Source organism: Octodon degus, unplaced genomic scaffold (genome assembly GCF_000260255.1).
Source record: "Octodon degus isolate 3935 unplaced genomic scaffold, OctDeg1.0 scaffold00091, whole genome shotgun sequence".
NCBI lineage: Eukaryota > Metazoa > Chordata > Mammalia > Rodentia > Octodontidae > Octodon > Octodon degus.
Genome location: NW_004524667.1, coordinates 1,141,108 through 1,162,362, shown reverse-complemented (window position 1 = coordinate 1,162,362; position 21,255 = coordinate 1,141,108). Strand labels below are relative to the sequence as shown.

Here is a 21,255-nt window from a genome sequence, read left to right as displayed (position 1 = left end):
CTTTTCTTTCTTTCTTTCTTTCTTTCTTTCTTTCTTTCTTTCTTTCTTTCTTTCTTTCTTTCTTTCTTTCTTTCTTTTTTTCTTTCTTTCTTTCCAGTAGAGTTTTGAGATGGTAGAAAAAAAAAAAAATCTTAAACAGAAATTCACTTAAATGAGAGAACTACTAAGAACTTACTCCATTCCCTTCTTTCTCTTTCAGTCTTTCTCTTTTAGACTAAAAGAAAATTTTATGCTTCCATAAAGCCAAAAAGACCTTTATAATAATATTTAAGTAGTGTATGAAAAACAGTGCAGTAATACCATATTTGCTTCTTAGAATATTAACACTGTTCAAGCCACTGGTTGTAAGAGAAGTTTGGAAGGGTGAAAGCATCATGGTATGGCAATGAGCTAATTCGTAGTACGCTACTCAGGCCAGAGAGGCAGGAAATAACCTTGAAGTCCTTGCTAGCCACTGGCCCTGGCTGCACAACCTCCCACCTATGAATATTATGCTAAAATACACTGTGTTGCTCTGTCCCATTCCTGAATATCTTGTTGATTGATCGCCTAATCTGACTGAAATAGGAATCAAAGGCTTCCAGTTGGTATCACATCAAATCCAGTCCTTATTTCATGTGAGGATTAGAGCATTATAGTTTGTTAGTTGTGTAACAGGAAGTAAAATTTCTGTGACCATGTATTATAAATGATTTCAATTTAGGAAAATATTTAGACATAACATTAATTTGTACTTCATTTTGACACATAGAATTAATTTTTTATAAGTAAACTCCTAGTGCTAAGGATTAGGTAATGAAAATAGCATCATTATTTAAACTATGGGCTCTTTTTGAATATTTTAGAGCCATTCTTTGTTAACTGTGCATATGCAGATGACTTTGTCTCCTCTGGACTACATACATAGCCTTTGGATAGATACAGCCTGTCTTCCTCCAATTACTTATTTCTTTGTCAGTCCATGCTCTTTCTTGTTGCCTCTCTCCAGAACCTCTGCAATGGCAGCCTCAGTGTACCTCAGCCCCAGCCCTACTTAGTTATGCAACCACAGTACTGTTTCTGAAATCAGAATCTGCTGAACTTATTAGCAGGATGAACAGAAGACACTTCTACAAGGCTTCTAGGAAGAGGCCCTGCAGGCCTGACCTCTGTTCCCTATGACTGCAGCCCCATCGGTACCCACCTTTCTGCCCTCTAGTCAGCCTGGGCTTGCTTTCTCCCTCTTGTACTTAACCTGCCTGGTTTTGCTTCACTCCTTGGCCCTCTTTCCTCCACTTTTGGTTGCATGATGGTTCTTACCCCTCTATTCCATGATCTTGCCCCATCATGTTTCAGCTCAGGGACATTTCTGTGACTTTGAAAAGATGTTCCTTATGTAAATCCGGGCTCCTTGGCAGTTCTGGCAGTTCTTTGGTGAGACTTGTTACGGTTGCAATTTTGTGTTTATTTGCATAATTTGATTAATGCAGACTTTGAACTGTGTCACAAAGTCAGGACCCATGTCTATATTTACTGGGTGATTTGCTGGGTGATATCCTTGCTATCTGGCATAGGTTCTGCACATAATAAAAACTTCATAAATATTTGCTGAATACTTGAATTCAACAAATATGTTTGATGACACCCTTTTTCTCTGCAGTACTACCTGTGTACTGCTAGCTGCAGAGGGAGGTCATGAAGATGAATGAGTGGAGCCACAGTTTATTAGACAGTCATGAGAGTATAACATGTATCAAAATATAAACTAGATTGTTGAGGGAGGTTGAAAATAATACACTTTTGGGCTGGAGAGATAGCTCAGTGGAATAAGTGCTTCCCTGGCAAGCGCAAAGGCCTGAGTTCAATCCCCGGCTCCACAAAAAGTAAATAAATAAATAAGTAACTTAAATTACTTGAAAATACACTATTACACTTGCCTTTTTCAGTAGACCCAGAATGAGCAAATTATGAAGTAGCACAGGCAATATTTATGGTAGCCTCTTAACATTCACAAAGTAATTCAAAAGAAATAAAAGGTTGAAATTTGATGCTAAAAATTAAAAATAGTAAAATACATTAATATTTCTAAATGCAAGAATCTCAAGCCTGTGAAACAGGTCTATGTGAAAAGAATGAGGAAATTTTTAGTCCTGCCAAATATTCTTTGAAAATCATTTGCAACGTGAGACCTTTTGTCTCTCTGTTTTGTGAGATTGTTGGGTCAGTTAGGAAAATTTCCCCTCTTCCAACATTACTTAAGCTGTGCTGCCCCAGCACTAGGATTGTGGCATTAGGCATGCGCTGGGCAAGAAGATTGGCTGGACTCTGCATTCTCACTGGGGTCAGGTGATCCCTGGTGGAAAGCAGCTGCCTGAGGCTTATGGCAGTCAGTGCCCCCCTTTGCTGCCTCCGGACAGCTGCTTATTTATCAGACTCCTGAGGAGTCTTTCTTTCTCGTTGCTCACTGGGGGGGAGAGATTATGCAGCAGGCTTTTGATTGATCCAATGGGAATTACATTGATCTGGTGTCTGGCCTTGGTTCTTATCAAGTGGATCACGTCTAAGGTAGGCCATCTTTATTTTGGGGATTGTGACACTAATCATTAATTTGCATATTTGAAAGGAATGATATAGCTACATAATTTTCTTCTTTTGCATCAGTTTTTATTTCATTGCTTAAAGGAGTTAGGAATTCTCCCTGTCAGCTAAAATGCTTAAAATTTTTATTTGTAATTTTTATTTTTACCTCACTTTATTCCTTCTCAAGGGCTTTTTATGGTATCATTCCTATCAAAGTAGCTTTTTTCTCAGTGTCATTCCCTGAAGATGTTTTTATAATTGAAGAAGGCCAACTTTTAATAATATAAAATGGATGTAGACTTCAGGTTTACACATTTTAAACATTCTCTTTTGTAGAAAAATTACTATTGCTTATGTTTTAAATTGTAATTATTATTTACAAATAGTGATAAGCTTTTGAAATACTAAATCTCCACCCTCTGTCATGTTTTCTTAAGTTCTTTCTATTAAAAATGTATGCCTTACCTATATTATACTGACAAAAATATATTTGTTTTTGAAGTTTAATACTGAACATCAGGCTTGAGAAATACTTGATAGAATGCTAACTGGCCAACTGCCATGTGGACAAAAGTCTAAAACTAAAGAAATATTTAAGATTATACTATTTGAAATTTTTTATTCTTGTATAAAAATGATTTTATCTTTCATCTGCCATCCGTCTTTTTCTTTCCATATTGAGATATTGAGGAGTGTTAAATTTAAATGTATAAGCCTGTAAGTATTTGCTAAGCACCACTTCGCTAAACTTAGTTTGCTTTTTCAAGCACGATTTTTTAATCCTGCTATGTAATTTTTCATATTTTTGCCTTTTAAGCATGCTGTATCTTACTTGAAGTGTTCTTTTTAGTAAATATAATTTAAAAAATCTCTCCAAGAAACAAAACATGGCAAAAACTTCTAGTGTTTTAAAAGTTAAGAATTTTTTTTTTGTACTGGCAGCTATTTACTTGGTTTTTATTTTTTTGATTGACTTGCCATATTATGGAATGAAGGTCAAGTTAATATTAATAATGTACTAGTTGAATTGTGAAATTTTAAACTGTCCACCAGAAAACTAAATTTTAAACTAAAGAATGCCAGTGATCTTATTTCAAAAAATACTAGAGAGAGGAAGAATGGGAAGTGAAGCAGTACAGTATTGGAATACATTAGAGAGTCAAGCACAAGCAAAATTTTCTCACAGATGTAAGGTGTATATACTTTGAGAAAACTTACTGTACTTTATGAGAGAAAAGTGGTTTGGAACTTTGGTTGTGCTTATGGTATTGCTTATATAGTACTGTTTTTTTTGTGTTACCAGAATTTTTATTGAGTGCTACAGTGTTTAAGCACTTTACTCATTAGTTCACTAGTTACAAATGCAACAAGCTAACTCCTTTACAGTAATGGAGTTCTTATTTGGATGAAATGAAATTTTGCATGAAGGCACTGAACATTTGCTGTTATTGCCTTACATTGTAAGAAAAATACACTTTTTTGTGTGTGCTCCATCATCTAACAGAAAACTTGAGCAAAATAAACAGTAGTACTTCAGATGTATTCACTGGGATTTAAAGCATGACTGTCTTTACAAGTTATATGTTAACTAATATTGTGAACGACTTTTATGCCTCTTGTCATCTTCCTTCAAGTCAAATCTTTATGGAAGAGTGACTCACCCTGATTCAAGGTGAGTGAGTGTCTTACCAGGGCTCTCAGAATGCCCGTGAGCACAGCAGTGGAGTCTTTGGAACCTTACAGTTTAACTTGTTTGTGCTGTGGCTGTCAGTTTCTGATTAGCTCGGCCTCGCCCATGTTTTGACCTATACTAGTTTGCTTTACAAGCTGTTCCCAGGATGGCTAAATTAGAAGAGTCACGAGTAGGAGCCTCAGTTATTTCCATTCACTGGTTAGGTGAGGTGGGAATGTGGATGCTAGCCCAGAGTATGTTGTGACTGACCTGGGACACAGGACTTCAATGAGATTTGTTTTACTGTTTTTATTAAGAGTAAAGTTCTACTAATACATAGTTTTAAAAAATGGTAATCTTTAAAGAACTATTAAGTATGTGCAACATACTTAGTATATAAAGCACAGATTTTTTAAAATAATAATTTTAATGTGGAAGTAAAATTTCATTGTCCCAGTTCACAATTTATAGTATATTTTTCTAAAAGGAATTATTTTAGGTTTTTCTACCTAGATTGCTTAATGGAAGAACTTAGTAATATTTATTGTACTCTTAATCCTTAAGGAGATAAATGATTTTCTCAGGTAGTACTCATTGATGGGCTCAGACAATTTTTAAAGTTTATTCCTTAAAAAAAGTTTTGTCTCACTTGGATTTATTTAGTAAAAATAAACTGTAAGTTCCAAAGACTCCACTGCTGCGCTCATAGGAATTCTGAGAGCCCTGGTAAGACACTCACTCACCTTGAATCAGGATGAGTCACTCTTCCATAAAGATTTGACTTGAAGGAAGATGACAAAAAGCATAAAAGTCGTTCACAATATAAGTTAATACATAACTTGTAAAGACAGTCATGTTTTAAATCCCAGTGAATACATCTGAAGTACCACTGTTTATTTTGCTCAAGTTTTCTATTAGGTGATTGAATGTCTTGTGTTTCAATATGGCATGTAAGCTAAATATTTGTAGACCAGCCTTACTTAATATTTTTCAATTAATGGAAAGATTTGAGTAATTTTCACATTCTTAAGTAATTTGTTAATATATACTTAAAATTGGATTCTTCCTTGTTTGTTGAGTTTTTGCTAAAGCTAATATAGATCCTATCTTTTAAATATATAAATTAGTGATCCTGTAAATAAGTCTAAATGAGTACCATAAAATAACTTTAGTGTGTCATAACTGATAATCGAGATGATTTTCATTACCCTTTTTTGTATTGTTAGAAGACATGGTAAGCAGGATACTGGACGTGTGTTCTGTACATTGCAGTCATTTGACATTTGTGATCATGCTTTTTTTTGTAAAGTATTTTTATTTTTAATTTGTGATGATAATGGCTGTATTTACTACAAAAACGAAGTATAAAGCTGTACATTGAAAGGTTCTCTACATTTGTGTCCATCACTATCTTTAAAGACAAGCAGTGTTGATAATTTATTTTTGTTTGAAATGTCTATTTCTTTTACATTTCATGAACTTTTTAAAACAGAATACATGAAGTCATGGAAGATTTTAATTGACAATTTTCTCTTAAGTCATAAGCATTAAATATATAATTTAAGGTTTGGGGAGTTTTGCAAACTAAATCTTTGTAAGTGTAATTTTGATGACACCTTTTTTTTTTTTTTGTGGTACTTGGGATTGAACTCAGTACCTTGCACTTGCCAGGCAGGCACTTATTCTACTGAGCTATCTCCCCAGCCCCCTATAAGTGTAATTTTGAAACTTTATCTTTCCCTTGAGATTTGTAGATGGGGGGGGTGCTGTAAACCCTGTGTCAGAATTTTGTGAAGATCATTAATCCAATAGTAAAATGCAAATTATGAATTTAATGTGTATTTTTCTTTTGAATAAAGTTGAGCATTTTTCTTTGTGCTTATTAATAAATAATTTTTCCTACACAGATTTTGTCTTGTAGTTTATTTTATTTTTATTTATTTATTTTTGGCCAGCTCAGCCCACCGTAAGGGTGGGGCTGGCACAGCACATGGTTCCAGAGATGGAACCACAGTCCCCTGCTCCTGCCTAAGCTTGCCTAAGCAGGCACTTTCGACAGCTGAGCTATCTCGCCAGCCCTGTCTTGTATTTTTATCATATTCAATATTACTGTATATTCTTTATTTCTAGAGTCTATTTTGTTTTCCCATTCCTTTGTAGTACTATTCCTTTTTGTATATTAATTTCATAGTCCTAGTTTCATTTACTTCTGCTTTTAAAAAACTATTCAACCTTTTAATTCAAGATTACTGTCAAGATTGTGCTAGGCTCTGTTCTGAACATTCAAATTTGTCTTAGATCTGGCAATACACTGGTGAACAAAGTCTTTGCCTCCACAGAGCTTATAGTCTAATGGGAAATTTGTTAAATTTTGTGAAGGTTCACAAACTTGAGCCCCACTTGGGCAATTTAGTGATTCCATGAGACCGTGTCTCAAAATTAAAAAAATAATAATAAAGAAAAGGCCTGGGAATGTATCTGCAGTGCAGAGGCCCTGGATCCAGTCCCTAGTACCACATTAAAAAAAAAAAAAAGTCAATTTGGATGTCGCTCACAGATCATTTCCACTCTATATTTGCTTTTATAATGCTTACTATGTACTTTATATTGTATTAGAAGTATTTGTCTAGGGATGGGGAGATAGTTCAGCGGTCTAAGTGGCTGCCTGGCAAGCACAAAGACCTGAGTTTGATCCCCATGCTGGCATCAGAACCCCAGGTTACTGTGCTGACCCTGAAACTGGACATGGTGGCACATGCCTGTAATCCCAGCGCTGGGGATGCTGAGAAAGGAAGATCACTGTGAGTCTGAGCTGCATAGTGAGACCCTGTAGCCAATAAATGAATAAAAAGAAAGAAAAATTTTAAAAAGAGAAGTATTTGTTTATCCTTCAATTAGACATTTCCAGAGCAGATATCATATCTAATTTTCTTTATATGCCCAGCTTCTCTTACACAGTGCTTCACAAGTAATATATAATCTGTTTCTCTAAATTGAATTTCAGATTACATTTCATTGTCATGTATTAAAATGTCTTTTTTTTTTTTTTTCCTAGAGGCGTGGAGCTATTTCCTATGACAGTTCTGATCAGACTGCATTATACATTCGTATGCTAGGTAAGCACTATTTGGTTTTTAGTGTTTTCAGTTAATGTGGTTATCCTATATTATTATTTGAGGTTGGTGTATCTTTCATTAGGTAGTTTTTCATAACTGTTTGTAGAAGAGATAATCTGTTGCATCAAACTTAAAGTCTAAAAACCAGTCTTGAATATGGTATGAATAAAGAAAGACATTTTAGAGGTATAGGTAATTGAGAAATCTCTGGCTTATTAACTAGGACACTTTCCTTGGTGCTGTTTTGTTGTTGTTGTTGTCATTGTTTTGTTTTGTTTTTGAGACTGGTTCTAGCTAAGTCACTGAGTTACCCAGGCTGAATTTAGACTTGTGATCCTCCTGCCTCAGTTTCCCAGAGTGCAGGGCTTACTGCAGTGGGCCACATGCCCATATCATTAGTACACAATTTTAAGCCAATTTTTGAACATTCTTCATCAAAAATCGTTTTTTAGAGTTGCTAAATGAAGAGGAGTGCTAACATGGATGACGATGAGGCCATAAAATGCCTGATCAGACAGACTTGTCTCTGGAGATACTTTGTTCGCAGTGGACTAATGCGTAAATCTATGTATAACTTTTCTTTTCCTCTTTGTCAGAGCTCTCTCCTGAGCCGTACACTCAGTGACCCCTTGCACTTTAATTCACACTGTTGATTGTATGTATATTAAGGTTCCAAAAGGCAGATTTACTCAGCATTTGTTAGAGGAGTCTCCTGTAGTTCCTTTCCTCATGCTTCGAATTCTTGTCTTTAATGTATTGCGCAATCTTTATTTTTCACCACCTCTAATTTTTTAAGTGTAAATATTCCACAAGGCTTTGATTTTGTTCTTTTTTTCCCCTTTAATCTACTTTCTATGTCTTACCTGCCTCAATTCTGTTCTGCTCTTGTACTTATTTTTTTTTCTCATAAATATGTAGCCTTTTCCTCTTTACCTCTTGTATCTCATTCTGCAAACATGTTTAGGATTCTCTTATACTTAAAATAGCTCTAGGTATTTTGATAGATCGTATTATTAAAAAATAAAGGGAACATTTAAATTTTTAAAAACTTAGTAGACTGAAAGACACACTGATATTCATACCTCTCAAAATATACCCTCCTCCCTAAAAAATACTTATCTGTCATTCTTGCCGCTTTCTGAAGCAATTCTAGAAGTGTTATTCCATGGACATCTAGCTGTGCTAGTGTGGGTGCCTTAATATCTTGAATTAGTTTAAAACACTTATTTTTCATGGTTATTTTGACTTTGGGGAAGAACCACTGTTACACAGTGCCCAATCCTGTGAATAAAGTAAATGTGAGGATACACCTTAATGTTTTTATTGGCCTGCCTTTCCGCTGAATAGTACTTGCAGCAGCATTTACCATATTTTTTAATCACATGTTATGAAGACACAAAGGAATTCTAAAACTGCTTCACAGAATAACAAGAATGACTGGAAAGTTTCTGAAGTGAGAAGGGTTAATAGTAATATGTACTTGTACTATACTGAATTTTTTGAAATTTAAAATTTACCATGTGTTTTGATCACCCTTTCTCTTTAATTTTTAAAAACATCTCCACGTGAGTATGTTTGGATACCTCTAATTTAGCATATCTTAACACAAACAAATGAACAAACACTAGTTTGTGTTCTCCAGCTGTCTTTGTTTGGTAGTCTTTTCCCATATCAGTAATTGTAACTCTAGTCTTCCAATTGTCAGGCCAAGAACATAGGGTCATTTCTGACTTCTCTTACATACTCAATGTCTAAGTCATCAGCTAAACCCTCCAATATACATGTAGAATCTTATCAGCTGATGTTATTACCACAGCAGTCTAAACCATATTGCCTTGTGTTTGTTCTCTAACTGGTCCTGTCTATTCCATGAGGCCATAAAATACCTGATACTGTGTCCACCTGTCTATTCTAATCATAGCAGCCAGAGGAATCTTACTCTGTTCACAATCTTCTGATGGCTTTTTATGTTACAGTAATAACCAGAGCTGTTAATAATGGCCACAAGGCCCAGGTTACAGTGGCCATATTTGCTCTTCAACCTCACCTCCTACCAATTCTTTCACTCTCCAACCTCCTGCCATACTGGCCTCTGCCTATTTTTGAACCTACCAAATATACAACTATCTCAGGGAATTTGTCCCCGCTGTCCTTTATTGTTGGAAGCCTTTTCCCTCTGACACCTAGGGCTCACCGTCTCCTTTCCCTCATGTCTATGCTCATCTGCATCCTCTTCAGTGGGGATGTCCTTGACCACACTGTTGAATCACCCCTCCCCCTGTTTCTTCCTCCCCTTTACCTTTCAGGCTTCTCCATGTAACTTCTTAACATCTTCTGTAGAATGAAGTTATGTATTTTCTGTTTTGTCTCATTCAATGAGAAGATAAACATCTTGAGCAAGGACTTTCAGTATATTGTTCAGTGCTGTCTGTTCAATGCCTGCTGCATATATTGTTCATTAAACCTTTGTTACAGTATGAGGGAGATCACCACATGAAAGATGGTCAGTCATTGTGGGACAGTCATGTAGATGAAATTAATCTGATGGAAGGAATGTAATTACCTAGGGAAACAAACAGGAACGAAAAAGCTTTCCAGATAGAACTGCAGAAGTATGGGGATGGGGCTGAAGAATTGCAGTTATATGCTTGGAGGCTGTAAAAATGTAATAAAAAAGTGCTGTTTTTGAAGCCTCCGGGACTAAGTTTGCACTAACTTTGTGGCATGGAGAATGCTATTTAAATTCTCAGAGTTAAAGGTTCATTTTTCTTGGAAATATGGTATTATAAGTTGAACTAAATTCAGAAATTTTAAATCTTTAAATATTTATTGCCTACTCCTGTCTACTTTGAGAATTCTAATTATATAAATATAAGTTTCTTGGCTTTGACAGTGAACTACTATGACTGATCTGTAAATTCTTTCTTCATTTTTATTTTGGACAACTTTTGTTGTTATATTCATTTATGTTTGTAAATAATTTATTTTCAATTTGCAATCTATTAAAAAATAAAAAAATAATAATTAAAAAAAGAAATTTAAAAAAAGAATAATTATCTCTCAAAGACTCCCATAGCCTTATCCCTGGAATTCATAAATATGTTAAAGTACATACCAAAGGGGAATTAAAGAAGCAGATAAAAAAATAAATAAATGAAATAAATTCTCAGACTCCAGGTTCTGTATGTGTAAAGTGGAAATTAAAATTGCCTGAACTTTGTTAGGGAATTCAGCAAGACCATTTCTATAAGACAAAAAGAGTACTTGGTACATGGTTGCCATGGTCATGTTGCTATATAAAGAATTAATCTTTATGTCATGTGCATACATGTAAGAGCATCACTGACTTATAAAACCCAAACTTTAACCAGCCAGAAACCTGGAACATGCCATTAACAGTGACATAAAAAAAGATGAATCAAACAGGACATGGCAACTTAATTTGCTATATATTTATGAAATTGTAAACTTTATACTTGAAAGTAAATAATGTATTTTTCTATTTTTCATGTCTCTTATAAGCCATAATATAATGCTAGACGCAGAGTTGACATTTAATGAACATTTACTTCTTGCTGTGGCTATTTAAGGTTTTGTTCTGAGGATTATCTATCTCCTATAAAACAGAATTTATTTCTCTTTTAGCTCCATGTGATGTTAGGTTGGACTATCATATACTTGAATTATCCTTTAAGGCCTGCCTTGCTTTAAACCAAAGACAATAATTATTATTATTATTGTGGGAGTAAATTTTTTAAAAAATTATCCTTATCCAGCCTTATAACTCAGTACTGAAAACTTGCTAACCCCTTCAATAGAACCCATTGCTATTATATCATGAGTATATTGTACATTCTTTTATAATATTACATAGCCCTTCTTTGCATGTGGAAGCTTCTCCACTAATGATAGCCTTCTAAACTTCCATTTTATTCTTCCAGGAGATGTACGCGTAAGGAGCCGAGCAGGATTTGAGTCAGAAAGAAGAGGCTCTCATCCCTACATTGACTTCCGTATTTTTCACTGTAAGTGTTGGTAGTCATAGTGTTTCTCCCAGACTTTCAAAACTAAACTTCGGGTCTTCATAAAGTTATGTAGTTTTATTAAGGCAAGAGGAAGACAATTAAAAACTATATTGTGTTGAAATATTTAAAAACCTTTAGGTTGTGACATTCAGTTTCTAGATAATGTTAATAAATGTTTAATGATAAAGGGCCGAGGACATAGCTCAGCAGGACAAGTGCCTACCTGGCAAGCACAAGGTCTTGTGTTTGATTCCTGGTACCCCCAAAGTAGTGTGTAATGATTACAAAAGAAAGGTATTAAAATATCGATAGTTCAGTTATCAATAAGTAATGACATAGGGCCGGGGAGATAGCTCAGTAGAATAAGTGCTAGCCTGGTAAGCACAAGATCCTGAGTTCAATCTCTGGGACTGCAAATAAATAAATAAATAGATTTTTTAAAAATAAGTAATGACATAATTAAAATATGAATAGCTGAAATGTTTTTTTTTCTCTTTTCTAAATTAATTGTAAAATTACTTAGTAAATTATTCTTAAATTAAGAAGGGTTAATCTTAAAGAAAGAACAAGTAAGCAGGAAAGCTTTTCAGGCAGAACTGTAAGAACACAGATGAACTTGGAAATTGTGAAAATGTAATGGAAAAATCTTTAAAAGATTTTTTTTAATAAATTCATTACAAATAGTTTGTTTTCCTTGCTTCAGACAAAATGTTTTTGTGCAAGTGGTATTTATAAAGTTCCCAAGGTGTTATCTTTTTGGTTTATTGGACAATGTGTGTCACTTTTAAATATAATGGTAGAGGGCCAGGGATATAGCTCAGCGGCTTGAGCATCAGCGTAGCAAGTACAAGGTCCTGAGTTCCAGTACAGGAAAAGAAAGAGAAAGATATTGGTAGAATGCATACTTCAAAAGAAAACATTGTGTGTGTGTCTAGACCATTGAGAACAGAAAGGTAAAAAAAAAAGAAGTTCTTGATTTGAGTGAACACTCTAAGCACTGAGAAAAGTGGACAAAATATAAGACGAATTTGAATGCGTTAGAATATTAATAAGGCAGAGAAAGATGACCCTAGCATTTCGAGCCACCCTTACCCTGAGCATTGTGCTGATTCTAAGAAGCTGAGCAGAGTTTTGAGAGGCACTTTTGGCTAGAGAAACAGAAACAGGTGTTTAGAGCCTGCTAAAGTTGAGGAGTTAGTGGTTGTAAACCTTCTGTGCTTAGGTTGGAACCCCAAAATGCCACTTGTACCCTAAAAATAAAATCACCTTTGAACTATCTCAATCAATGTTTATATTTAGTTGGTTTTGTGACTTGTAGTACTTGTAGCTCTGGGTAGAAGAATTGCTTTCAGTTTGCTAGCTGTAACGTTAGCCCAGAGAAATAACCCAGATAAAAACTGGTAATAGTTTTCATTCTTGAAACATAGTAAAAATGTGCAGAAATACTCAGGACCTCCTTGTGGTTTATTCTTCCAATAGTAATAACTCCTAGGTTATCAATATAAAACAACTACCTTTTGTATGTACATGGTTCTTAAGCTTAAGGAATTGACTTAGCATCCAACAGATTTGACTTGCTTGTGCTGTATAATATCTTGGTCTTCATTTGGGATGGTTTTAAAAGCTAGAGATGGCAGGGTTGGCCTCACTGAGTTAACATCTAGGGCCATGGCTTTTCTCATGTCATTACCTGGGACTGGAGCCTCTAAAATGCTGTACTCTGAAGGCATAGATGTAAGAAACATTATAAGTCTCAAGCAAATTAACATTAAAAGAAAACTATACCTATATATCCCCATTATAACTGAAAACCAAAGTTAAAGGGAAAACATTAAAAGTAGTGAGAGAGATGGGGGGAAAAAAAGGTCTTTAAAGGAACAGTTTTATAATTGGCTGAAACAGATTCCTGATATTTTCTCTCACACTCCTCCAGATTGATCAGTAACTCCATTGGATGCACCAGCTTTGGGGCAGCTTCATTCTCAGCATCCTGGGATAGCAGCAGGGAGTGAGGGTTGTGCTGTGCAGACCACAGTAGGGCAGGCCGAGGGGCTGACCTGTGAGGTGGTGTTAAGGCAGAGATGCTTCAGTGTGGACAGAAACCAAGAAGCTAGAAGACAACAAAAAGATAGTTCTGTGTGCTCGGAGGAAAAAAATAACTGTCGAAATACAATTTCTTGCTTAGTAGAATAAGCGCTTCCCTGGCAAGCACAAGGATCTGAGTTCAATCCCTGGTTCTGCCAAAAAAACAAACAAAAATTTATTTTACAAATTCTTCTAGGGAACAGAGGAAAAGGACACATATCATAGTTTATTATGGTAAAACCATCATAATCATGACACTGCTGTCTGATGTGGAAATGTCAAGAACAAAAATCATAGCCAAATCCCTCATGAATGTAGAGGAAGTATCCTAAACAATATGTTACTAAATTAAACTCATAATATATTAGAAGACATGTTTTGATCCAGTTTATATTATTTTAGCAAATGTAAGTTTGGTTTTAACATTGAAAAAACAACCAGTATAATTCATTACATTAATAGAATAAAGGAAAAATTATGGGTAGAACAATACTCTAAATGCTGGAATGACAGTGCTAAGTGCCAATAAAAGAAATTCAACATTGTTCTATATCAAAATTCTGAACAAGTTATGAATAAGAACAGTAACTTAAGTATTCTGAAGAAAGGTATCTGCAAAACCTACAGCAAACATCATATTTAATGATACAGTATTAGAACTTTCTTAATGAGAGGAAAGACCAAGACTTTTTCTCTATTCAGACTTGTTTTAGAAGTCCTAGCCAACACAGTAATGTAAGAAAAATAAATGAAAGGATAAAGATTAGAAAGTGCTCTTATTTATGGATGTTACAGTTATTTACTCAGAAAAGGATTAGCATTAATCAGTGATTTAGATGAGGACACAATGCCAATACATAATTGTTTTTCTGTAAAGCAACACTGACAAAACTGAGATAATATGTGATTTAATTTACATCAATGAATCACATATGTAGGGATAAATATTTGAGACACGTGTGATGACATAGACAACTCTTAGGTCTTCACAGAGACAAAGTAAAGCTCTAAATGAGGAAATGAAGGAGGAAAGGGTGACGAAAACTGAAGAATTAAGATGTCTTATGTACATGTACAAATTCCCCAGAGTGAATGTGAACATTATATACTGCAAACATGAACTAATTAAAAAAAAATAAAGACTTCAATTAATGGAAGAATAACCTGCATTTATGGATTTCAAGATTCAAATTTAAAGGTGTCAGTTTTTCTCTTTAATCTATATAGGCGTAGTGAAATGAAAAGCTGACTTTTTAAAGTGGAATCAATAAGCTGATTTTAAAACTTATATAACAATTGAAAAAGCTAAAGATAGCTAAAACAATCAGGAAAAATACAAGTTATAAAACTTACTCCTAAATATATAAGCTCATAAAGTATAATAATAAGTGAAAGTGATCAAGGACTGACAAAATAATGGCACTTTATGTAGCACTAAAATACATCTACACATATGTCGTATTTGATTTGCGACAAATAGTGGTAAAAGATAAATGGTGCTTAATCAAATGGTTATCCACATGGAAGAAAATAAATCCCAGCTCATCTTCATACCAGATATTATGAAAAAGATCCAATTTGCTGGATTAACTTTGTCATGTTATGCTGATAAGTCAGGTAAGATGAGAAACGATAGTTAATTTAGTTATGTGAAGGTGGTGGTCAGAAGCCTGAGATTAAAGTAGATTTAAGAGAGAGTAGGAATTAGATATGATAAGTACAGACAGTTCATAGGAGTTTTGCTACAAAAGAAGAGCAAATAGAAGCTAGAAATTAATAGCAAAGCTATAAGACAATTAAAGACTACATATAAAAACCTTTGAAATGTAACATATTGAAAAATGAAAAAGAGCAAAATAAGTCAACTATATAGTCCCAATTAAGAAGTTAAGGGGAAGAAAAGGGATAACTAAGAAAAGCTGAAGAAAACATAGCAAAGATTAAAAAAAAAGTAGTGTTAAGTAACTAAAAGTAAAACTAGGAAATAGTTTTAAACTATTGATTGTGTACATTTAATTGATAATTTAAGAAACGATTAAATGAAGCTAAGATGCATACTCAAAAAGTTCTAGAGGATGTAATTTCCATAGATACACAGGGAAGTGAAAAATCGAATTCCTTTGTGTAACCCTAAAATATATTTAAAACAATTATGGAATCCTGAAAATTTTCTTGGAAGTTGCAATTTATCAAAGCTGAATATAGAAAATACAGATAAGCTAAACTAGAAATATTCAAAATGTCTCAAGACCATTGAGGCATACATGAAGTTAAAACTATATGTTTTCTTATTAACACTAAGGTATTACTTGTTTTTTCACTTTTATTCTGTCTCAAAGGTAGAATGGAATACATTGTGAGGTTACATAACATGTGACACTTCATGTCAAATGTAACAGCAGTTATGTATGAGAAATAGCTAGACAATGAGGTGATTTATAAAAGTGTAAAATGGTGTCATTCTTCTCACTAGTGCCCCCCACCCCTGCAAGATGGAGCCTTATTGTGCTTTCTTGTCTGGCCTTGGAACTCCTAGGCTCTCTTTCCTCTTCCCTCTTTGCTCAGTCTCCCACTTGCTGGGATTACAGACATGCAACTATGTTCTTGGCTTTCATTACATGTTTTTTTGTTTCATTAAATAAAAGACAGGGTTCAAACTTATAGCAAATAAACAGAGGTAATATCTTTATGTAGAGTACTGTCTGACTTTGTATTTATTTGATAACAGCTAAGATTCAGCATTGCCTCACATTTACTCAATAATAATTATACCTGGTTAATATTATTTTGTTATGAATTTGGTGGGGTTTAGTATTTTTCTAATCATTCTGCATTTTGCAAAAGTACTTTTAGTAAACATAGCAGAAAATATGTTTAATATACAAAATTAATTAGGAAAACACCAAACACCATTATCAAAGAATTATATTTTAAAGTTACAATGAAAAACTGAGTTGTTAAATTAGCAATTTAAAAAAAAAAAGATAACCCCCAAAACTGAATTTGGTAAAATAGAAATATTCTCTCATATATATTTGATAATAAAGTTGAAGTTACAATGTATCTATGAAGTTATAAATTTATAAGTAATACTTTTAAATTGCCATTAAAATATTGATGGTAAATCCATGGCAAAAATAATTTTTACATATTTTAAAATGATCTATATCATATTTTAAATGAATAAATAATATTAAAATTTTAGTTATTATCATGGTAAACATCAATACCCAGCTGTTCGGTGTGATCAATAGCTTTTGGATGCAAAGGAGTTCTAAACGGAGTTCCAACATGTTAGAAAGCTACATATGGTTTACCTCTCTACAAGCCTGAGGGCCAGAGACTTTACAGCTCTTATACTCTTGCAGGTTATAAAAAGGAAAATTTAGAATAATTTTATAGCGCAAATGTATCATTTTAGAAGCAAGTATAGTGTGCTTACCGTAAATATCAGTTTAAAAAATCTTTTAAAACTTTTAGCAAGAAGAATTCCAATAGCATAAAATAATACTCTAGCCATATATATACCTTCTCTGGTGCAGTAGGTTTTGCTCACCACACAGCTCAAAATTCCTTAAAACTTTTAATCCAGTGTGTTCTATGAAATGTGATCTAATCAGAGAATGAGTATGTGCTCCTGCTGTGACTAAAACCTGTTAGCCATCTTCAAACAATCTTTTCTGCTGAATTCTCTGAATGCTCTCCAGGTTTGCCTGAACTTGTTCTCTGTGGGAGTCAGCTTTTAAATCTTTTCCTTATTTTAACCTCAGACTTGAATTTATCTGCTGTTGATTTTGTGCTGCCTCAGATTGCAGGACTAGCCAGACTGTAATTCTCTTCTTTCCAGCTGTGAATTTCAAGGTTTCTTCTTATGGAATATTTCATTTCCTTTCTCATTAGTTGAAGAAGGAGAAGGAGCTTATTTTTTGGAGGCAGATTGGAGCTTTCCTCTCTGTACTTTCCTGTGAAGTGTCCTTGCATTAGGTCACATTCCTGTTCATCTTTTATAATCTCAGACTTCACAAAGTCCTATGCTGAAGCAACTCTGCAGGATGACTTCATACTTAAGGGGTACTGATTATTGAAAAGATTTTAATGTGCCTTTTCCCTCATTAATGTAATTTAAAATAATACTATTTTTCACAATGACAAAAGCTCACATACATGCTGAAATAAAAGTAGTAGATATTTTGTTTGCAGAATGCAAACTAGATATAGGTATATTATACTTAGTGAAGCTAGAATTTTCTGTGTCTAATTCCTTATTAGAATTAGACACAGAGGGGCGGGGGAGATGACTCTGGAATAAGAGCTTCTCTGGCAAGCACAAGGGCCTGAGTTCAATCCCCGGTTCTGAAAAAAAAAAAAAAAAAAAAAAAAAAAAAAAGAATTAGACACAGGGCCGGGTCGGCCAAATAGCTCAGCAGATTAAAGTGCCTACGAGAAGGCACAGGGGCCAGGGGTTCCATCTCCTGGCCTGCCATGCCGGCCCCTCCCCCAGGCATGCTGAAATGGCAATTGAGACTGGGTGTGGTGGTGTACACCTGTAATCCCAGCTTTTGGAGGCTGTAAACAGGTGGATTACTACAAGTGTGATCTAGTAGTGAGACCCTGAACACCCTTAGACCCTTCCCTAAAACACACACACACAAAAAAAGAATTAAACACAGAAAAACTACTTATTTTTTATACCTGTTTACTTTTAGTCTAACCATATTATTTCTTTGTTGTAAAATTCTTGGTTTTGTTCTTTTGTTACTTACATCCAATCTGTCATTAAATCTCATATATTCTTTGCATTCTAAAATAGCTGCCATACTCTGGCTTCTCTTCAGATCATATAAATCTTTTGCCTTCGACTAAAGCAGTTGCCATGTCCATCTCCTCACCGTCCTCCTTGCCTTTTGCACTCGTCTTGGCCCTTAGCATCCTTGTATGGGATTACTCTAGCATTCTCCTGACCACTGTCCTTACTTTTAGGACTTTGTTGCCCTGTTTCATCCTCCACTTTGCACTCAGTCAAGTCTTTCTCAAGAGTAAGAAATATGGTAAGCTAGTAGTATATTTGTTAAAACTATTATTTATAGTTTAGTATTTTTTATATGTGCTCTTTGGGAGGTGCTGCTGGTTTGTTTTTAGATGCTGAAGTAGTTTTAACCTATTTCTGGATTATGATTTTCTCTTTGTTGGTCATAATAATGATTTTTGTGCCACGAATGGTGGTGCACGTCTATAATCCGAGCACTTGAGGCAAGAGGATAACTGCAAGTTTGAGGGTAGCCTAGGTTACATAGTGAATCCAGCTACCCTAAGCTACATAACAAGACCCTGTCTCAAAATGATAGTAATATTGTTTTTTACTAAATTTACCTTGAAATTAGGTATCTGTACTTCAGTTTTGAGCCTTTATTCATTCATTCATTCATTCACTCAGCAGTACTGCAGATTGAGCCCAGGAAATGTTCTCCAACTTAGATACATACCCCCGCCCTTTTTACTTTATTTTGAAACTGTCTGCCTAAATTTCCCAGGCTGGGCTCAAACTTGTGACCCTCCTGCCTCAGCCTCCCAAGCAGTTAGGTTTACAGACTAAGGAATTGCCTCTATTCCTGGCTAAGATTTTTAAAAAACAGTTTATTATAAGATTTGGGCTTACATTATACATAATCATTCTACTGTGAGCCAGAGTTCCAGTATAGCTTGCCAGTTAGAGAACGGTTACATAAGTTAATAATAAAGACTGTAACAATAATTCTGTCATGTGGACAGTACAGTTTATTGTGCCATGAGTTTTTGTGGTTTGAGTTGACCTTTTCCAAAACCTTTATTTTTGGAGGTCCTATACATTTTTACTTTCACTGTGGGATTTGCTGTAGACCTTATTATCCAGCATGTTTTGACTTTTAGAAGGTTTTCTATGCTGATTTCTGCTGGTGTACTGAAAGGAGTACTTAATGCTTAATTTTTTTTTCTTCTCCTTTTTAATTTCCTATAAAATTTCTTCTACCAATTCTGCATACTTATATCTGGTAATCTGAACAACTAATTTGAAGAAATCATTATACAATATAAACTACCATTATCAAATTCCTCTTGTTTTCTTCAGTAAAATTCTCTATCATTTCTAATATTTTTTACTATTTTTTATTTTCTTTAAGAATAAAAAAGATGAAATGATTATTTTCTAGTTTTAAAACAGTGTTTCTAAAAGGAGATGAAAAGGCAAGAGAAGAAAATCAGTTGAATGGAAAAACATAAAACCCCCATAACAACCAACCTGACCACTATTAAATATATACACTCCTATCAAGTTTAGTAAGTTAAAGAGATGATTAGTTAAGCTACAGGTGGTAGGAGTTTAAATTGTTACAGGCTCTTGAGAAGGGGTTTGTCAGCATGCATCAAGAACATTGAACTTTAAACTTTTTTTCCTCTTTGGTTTCGTCACTAGAAATATGAAAATGCATTTACCTTGGCTTTGCTTATGATAGGAAAATGTTAAATTTTAATGTTATTCACTAAAGCAAAAAGGGTAAACGTTTATAACCTACCCTCACATGCAGGTGTCTACACACACACAATCAACAATGGCAAATTTTAGTAGAAGAGTGTTCCTTACACTGTTTTTACTTTTGCAACATTTTGTGTTTCAACTTGTGTTTGTATTTGTATTTGAAATTTTTCTGTAAGCAGAAGTTTAATAAAAAAAAAAAATGATAGCTGCCAGTGTAAAAATTATGAGATTGTATTCAGAACACATATTTGTTAGTTAACTGATGTTAGTCCAGTTCTGTGGTTGTTTATAAAGAACTGTGAGAGTGCGGACTAAGATGATATTCTGAGACTTATTTATACTCCTGGGTGCAGAAGTTGGGGAGATTTCGATGATCATGAGTCCTGTTTTCCAAGACATGTTTCCCAGAGATTTAGTGTAAATCTGAACTCCAGGGCTAGCCTGGAAGTTTTGGTGCAATAATTCTTCTGTAATTAATAATGTCTAAAATAAATAATAAATAAAACTTTAAAATTAAAAAATAATGTCTGTAATTTTTAGGTTAAGTCTTTTCTAAAATATCTAGATCATAGACATCCCTTAACTAGCTTTTGCTTTTTTGCATTGTATTTGCTACCTTTAGACTTATCTTCATGCTAAAATGAAACATTGTTCCAGATACCTCTTACTGAGGAAGTTTTCTGAAGCATTATTTGACCATTATTTGTATTTTTATGAGCTATATCTTTTCTAACAAAAGATATTTATAATGTATGTCAAAACATAGTTAATGTTTACACTTTTAAAAGTTTATTACTGTAAAAGATACATTGCTATTAATCTCTTTCAAAATACTTTCCCTTGTTTCTGACACTCTTATCACATCATTCTTGCCATTTTCTGAAATAGTCCTGGAAGTCCTCTTTCATGAATGTGTTTATGAAGTATGATAAAAATACAGTAAACATTACTATGGCCAAGTGCCATCCACTGGAAAACCAGGTTTATAACATTATCGTCTGCCTTCATTGGTGTTATCCACAACTTCTGGAACCATGTGATTTCTGGTTCTTACCAAAAGTCAAGATAACTGTGAAAGATAAACATTTTAGAAAAACAATCTACTGAAAGATAGAGTACTCAAAACCATAGAAAACATAAGTAAGGCAAAGACGTTGGGGACTTGCCCTTAGCTCAGTTGTTTAAGTGCCTGCTTATGTAAAGGCAGTCAGGAGAAGGATACCGCAGTTCAATCCCCAGCTCCACCTGCCTTACCAGACCTGCCCTTCAGGCAGCCTGAGCCAC

At 34.3% G+C, this 21,255-nt stretch overlaps 1 protein-coding gene across 1 annotated transcript in view; it reads left to right on the top strand.

The window, feature by feature from the left end:
- The window catches only part of Pde7a (phosphodiesterase 7A), a 175,822-nt gene that overhangs the window by 79,415 nt on the left and 75,152 nt on the right, over positions 1-21,255 (top strand). Inside the window, exons 2-3 of the mRNA XM_023722384.1 lie at positions 7,287-7,347; positions 11,289-11,372. Coding sequence (XP_023578152.1) covers positions 7,287-7,347; positions 11,289-11,372 — 145 coding nt within the window. The remainder of the gene's footprint in view (positions 1-7,286; positions 7,348-11,288; positions 11,373-21,255) is intronic.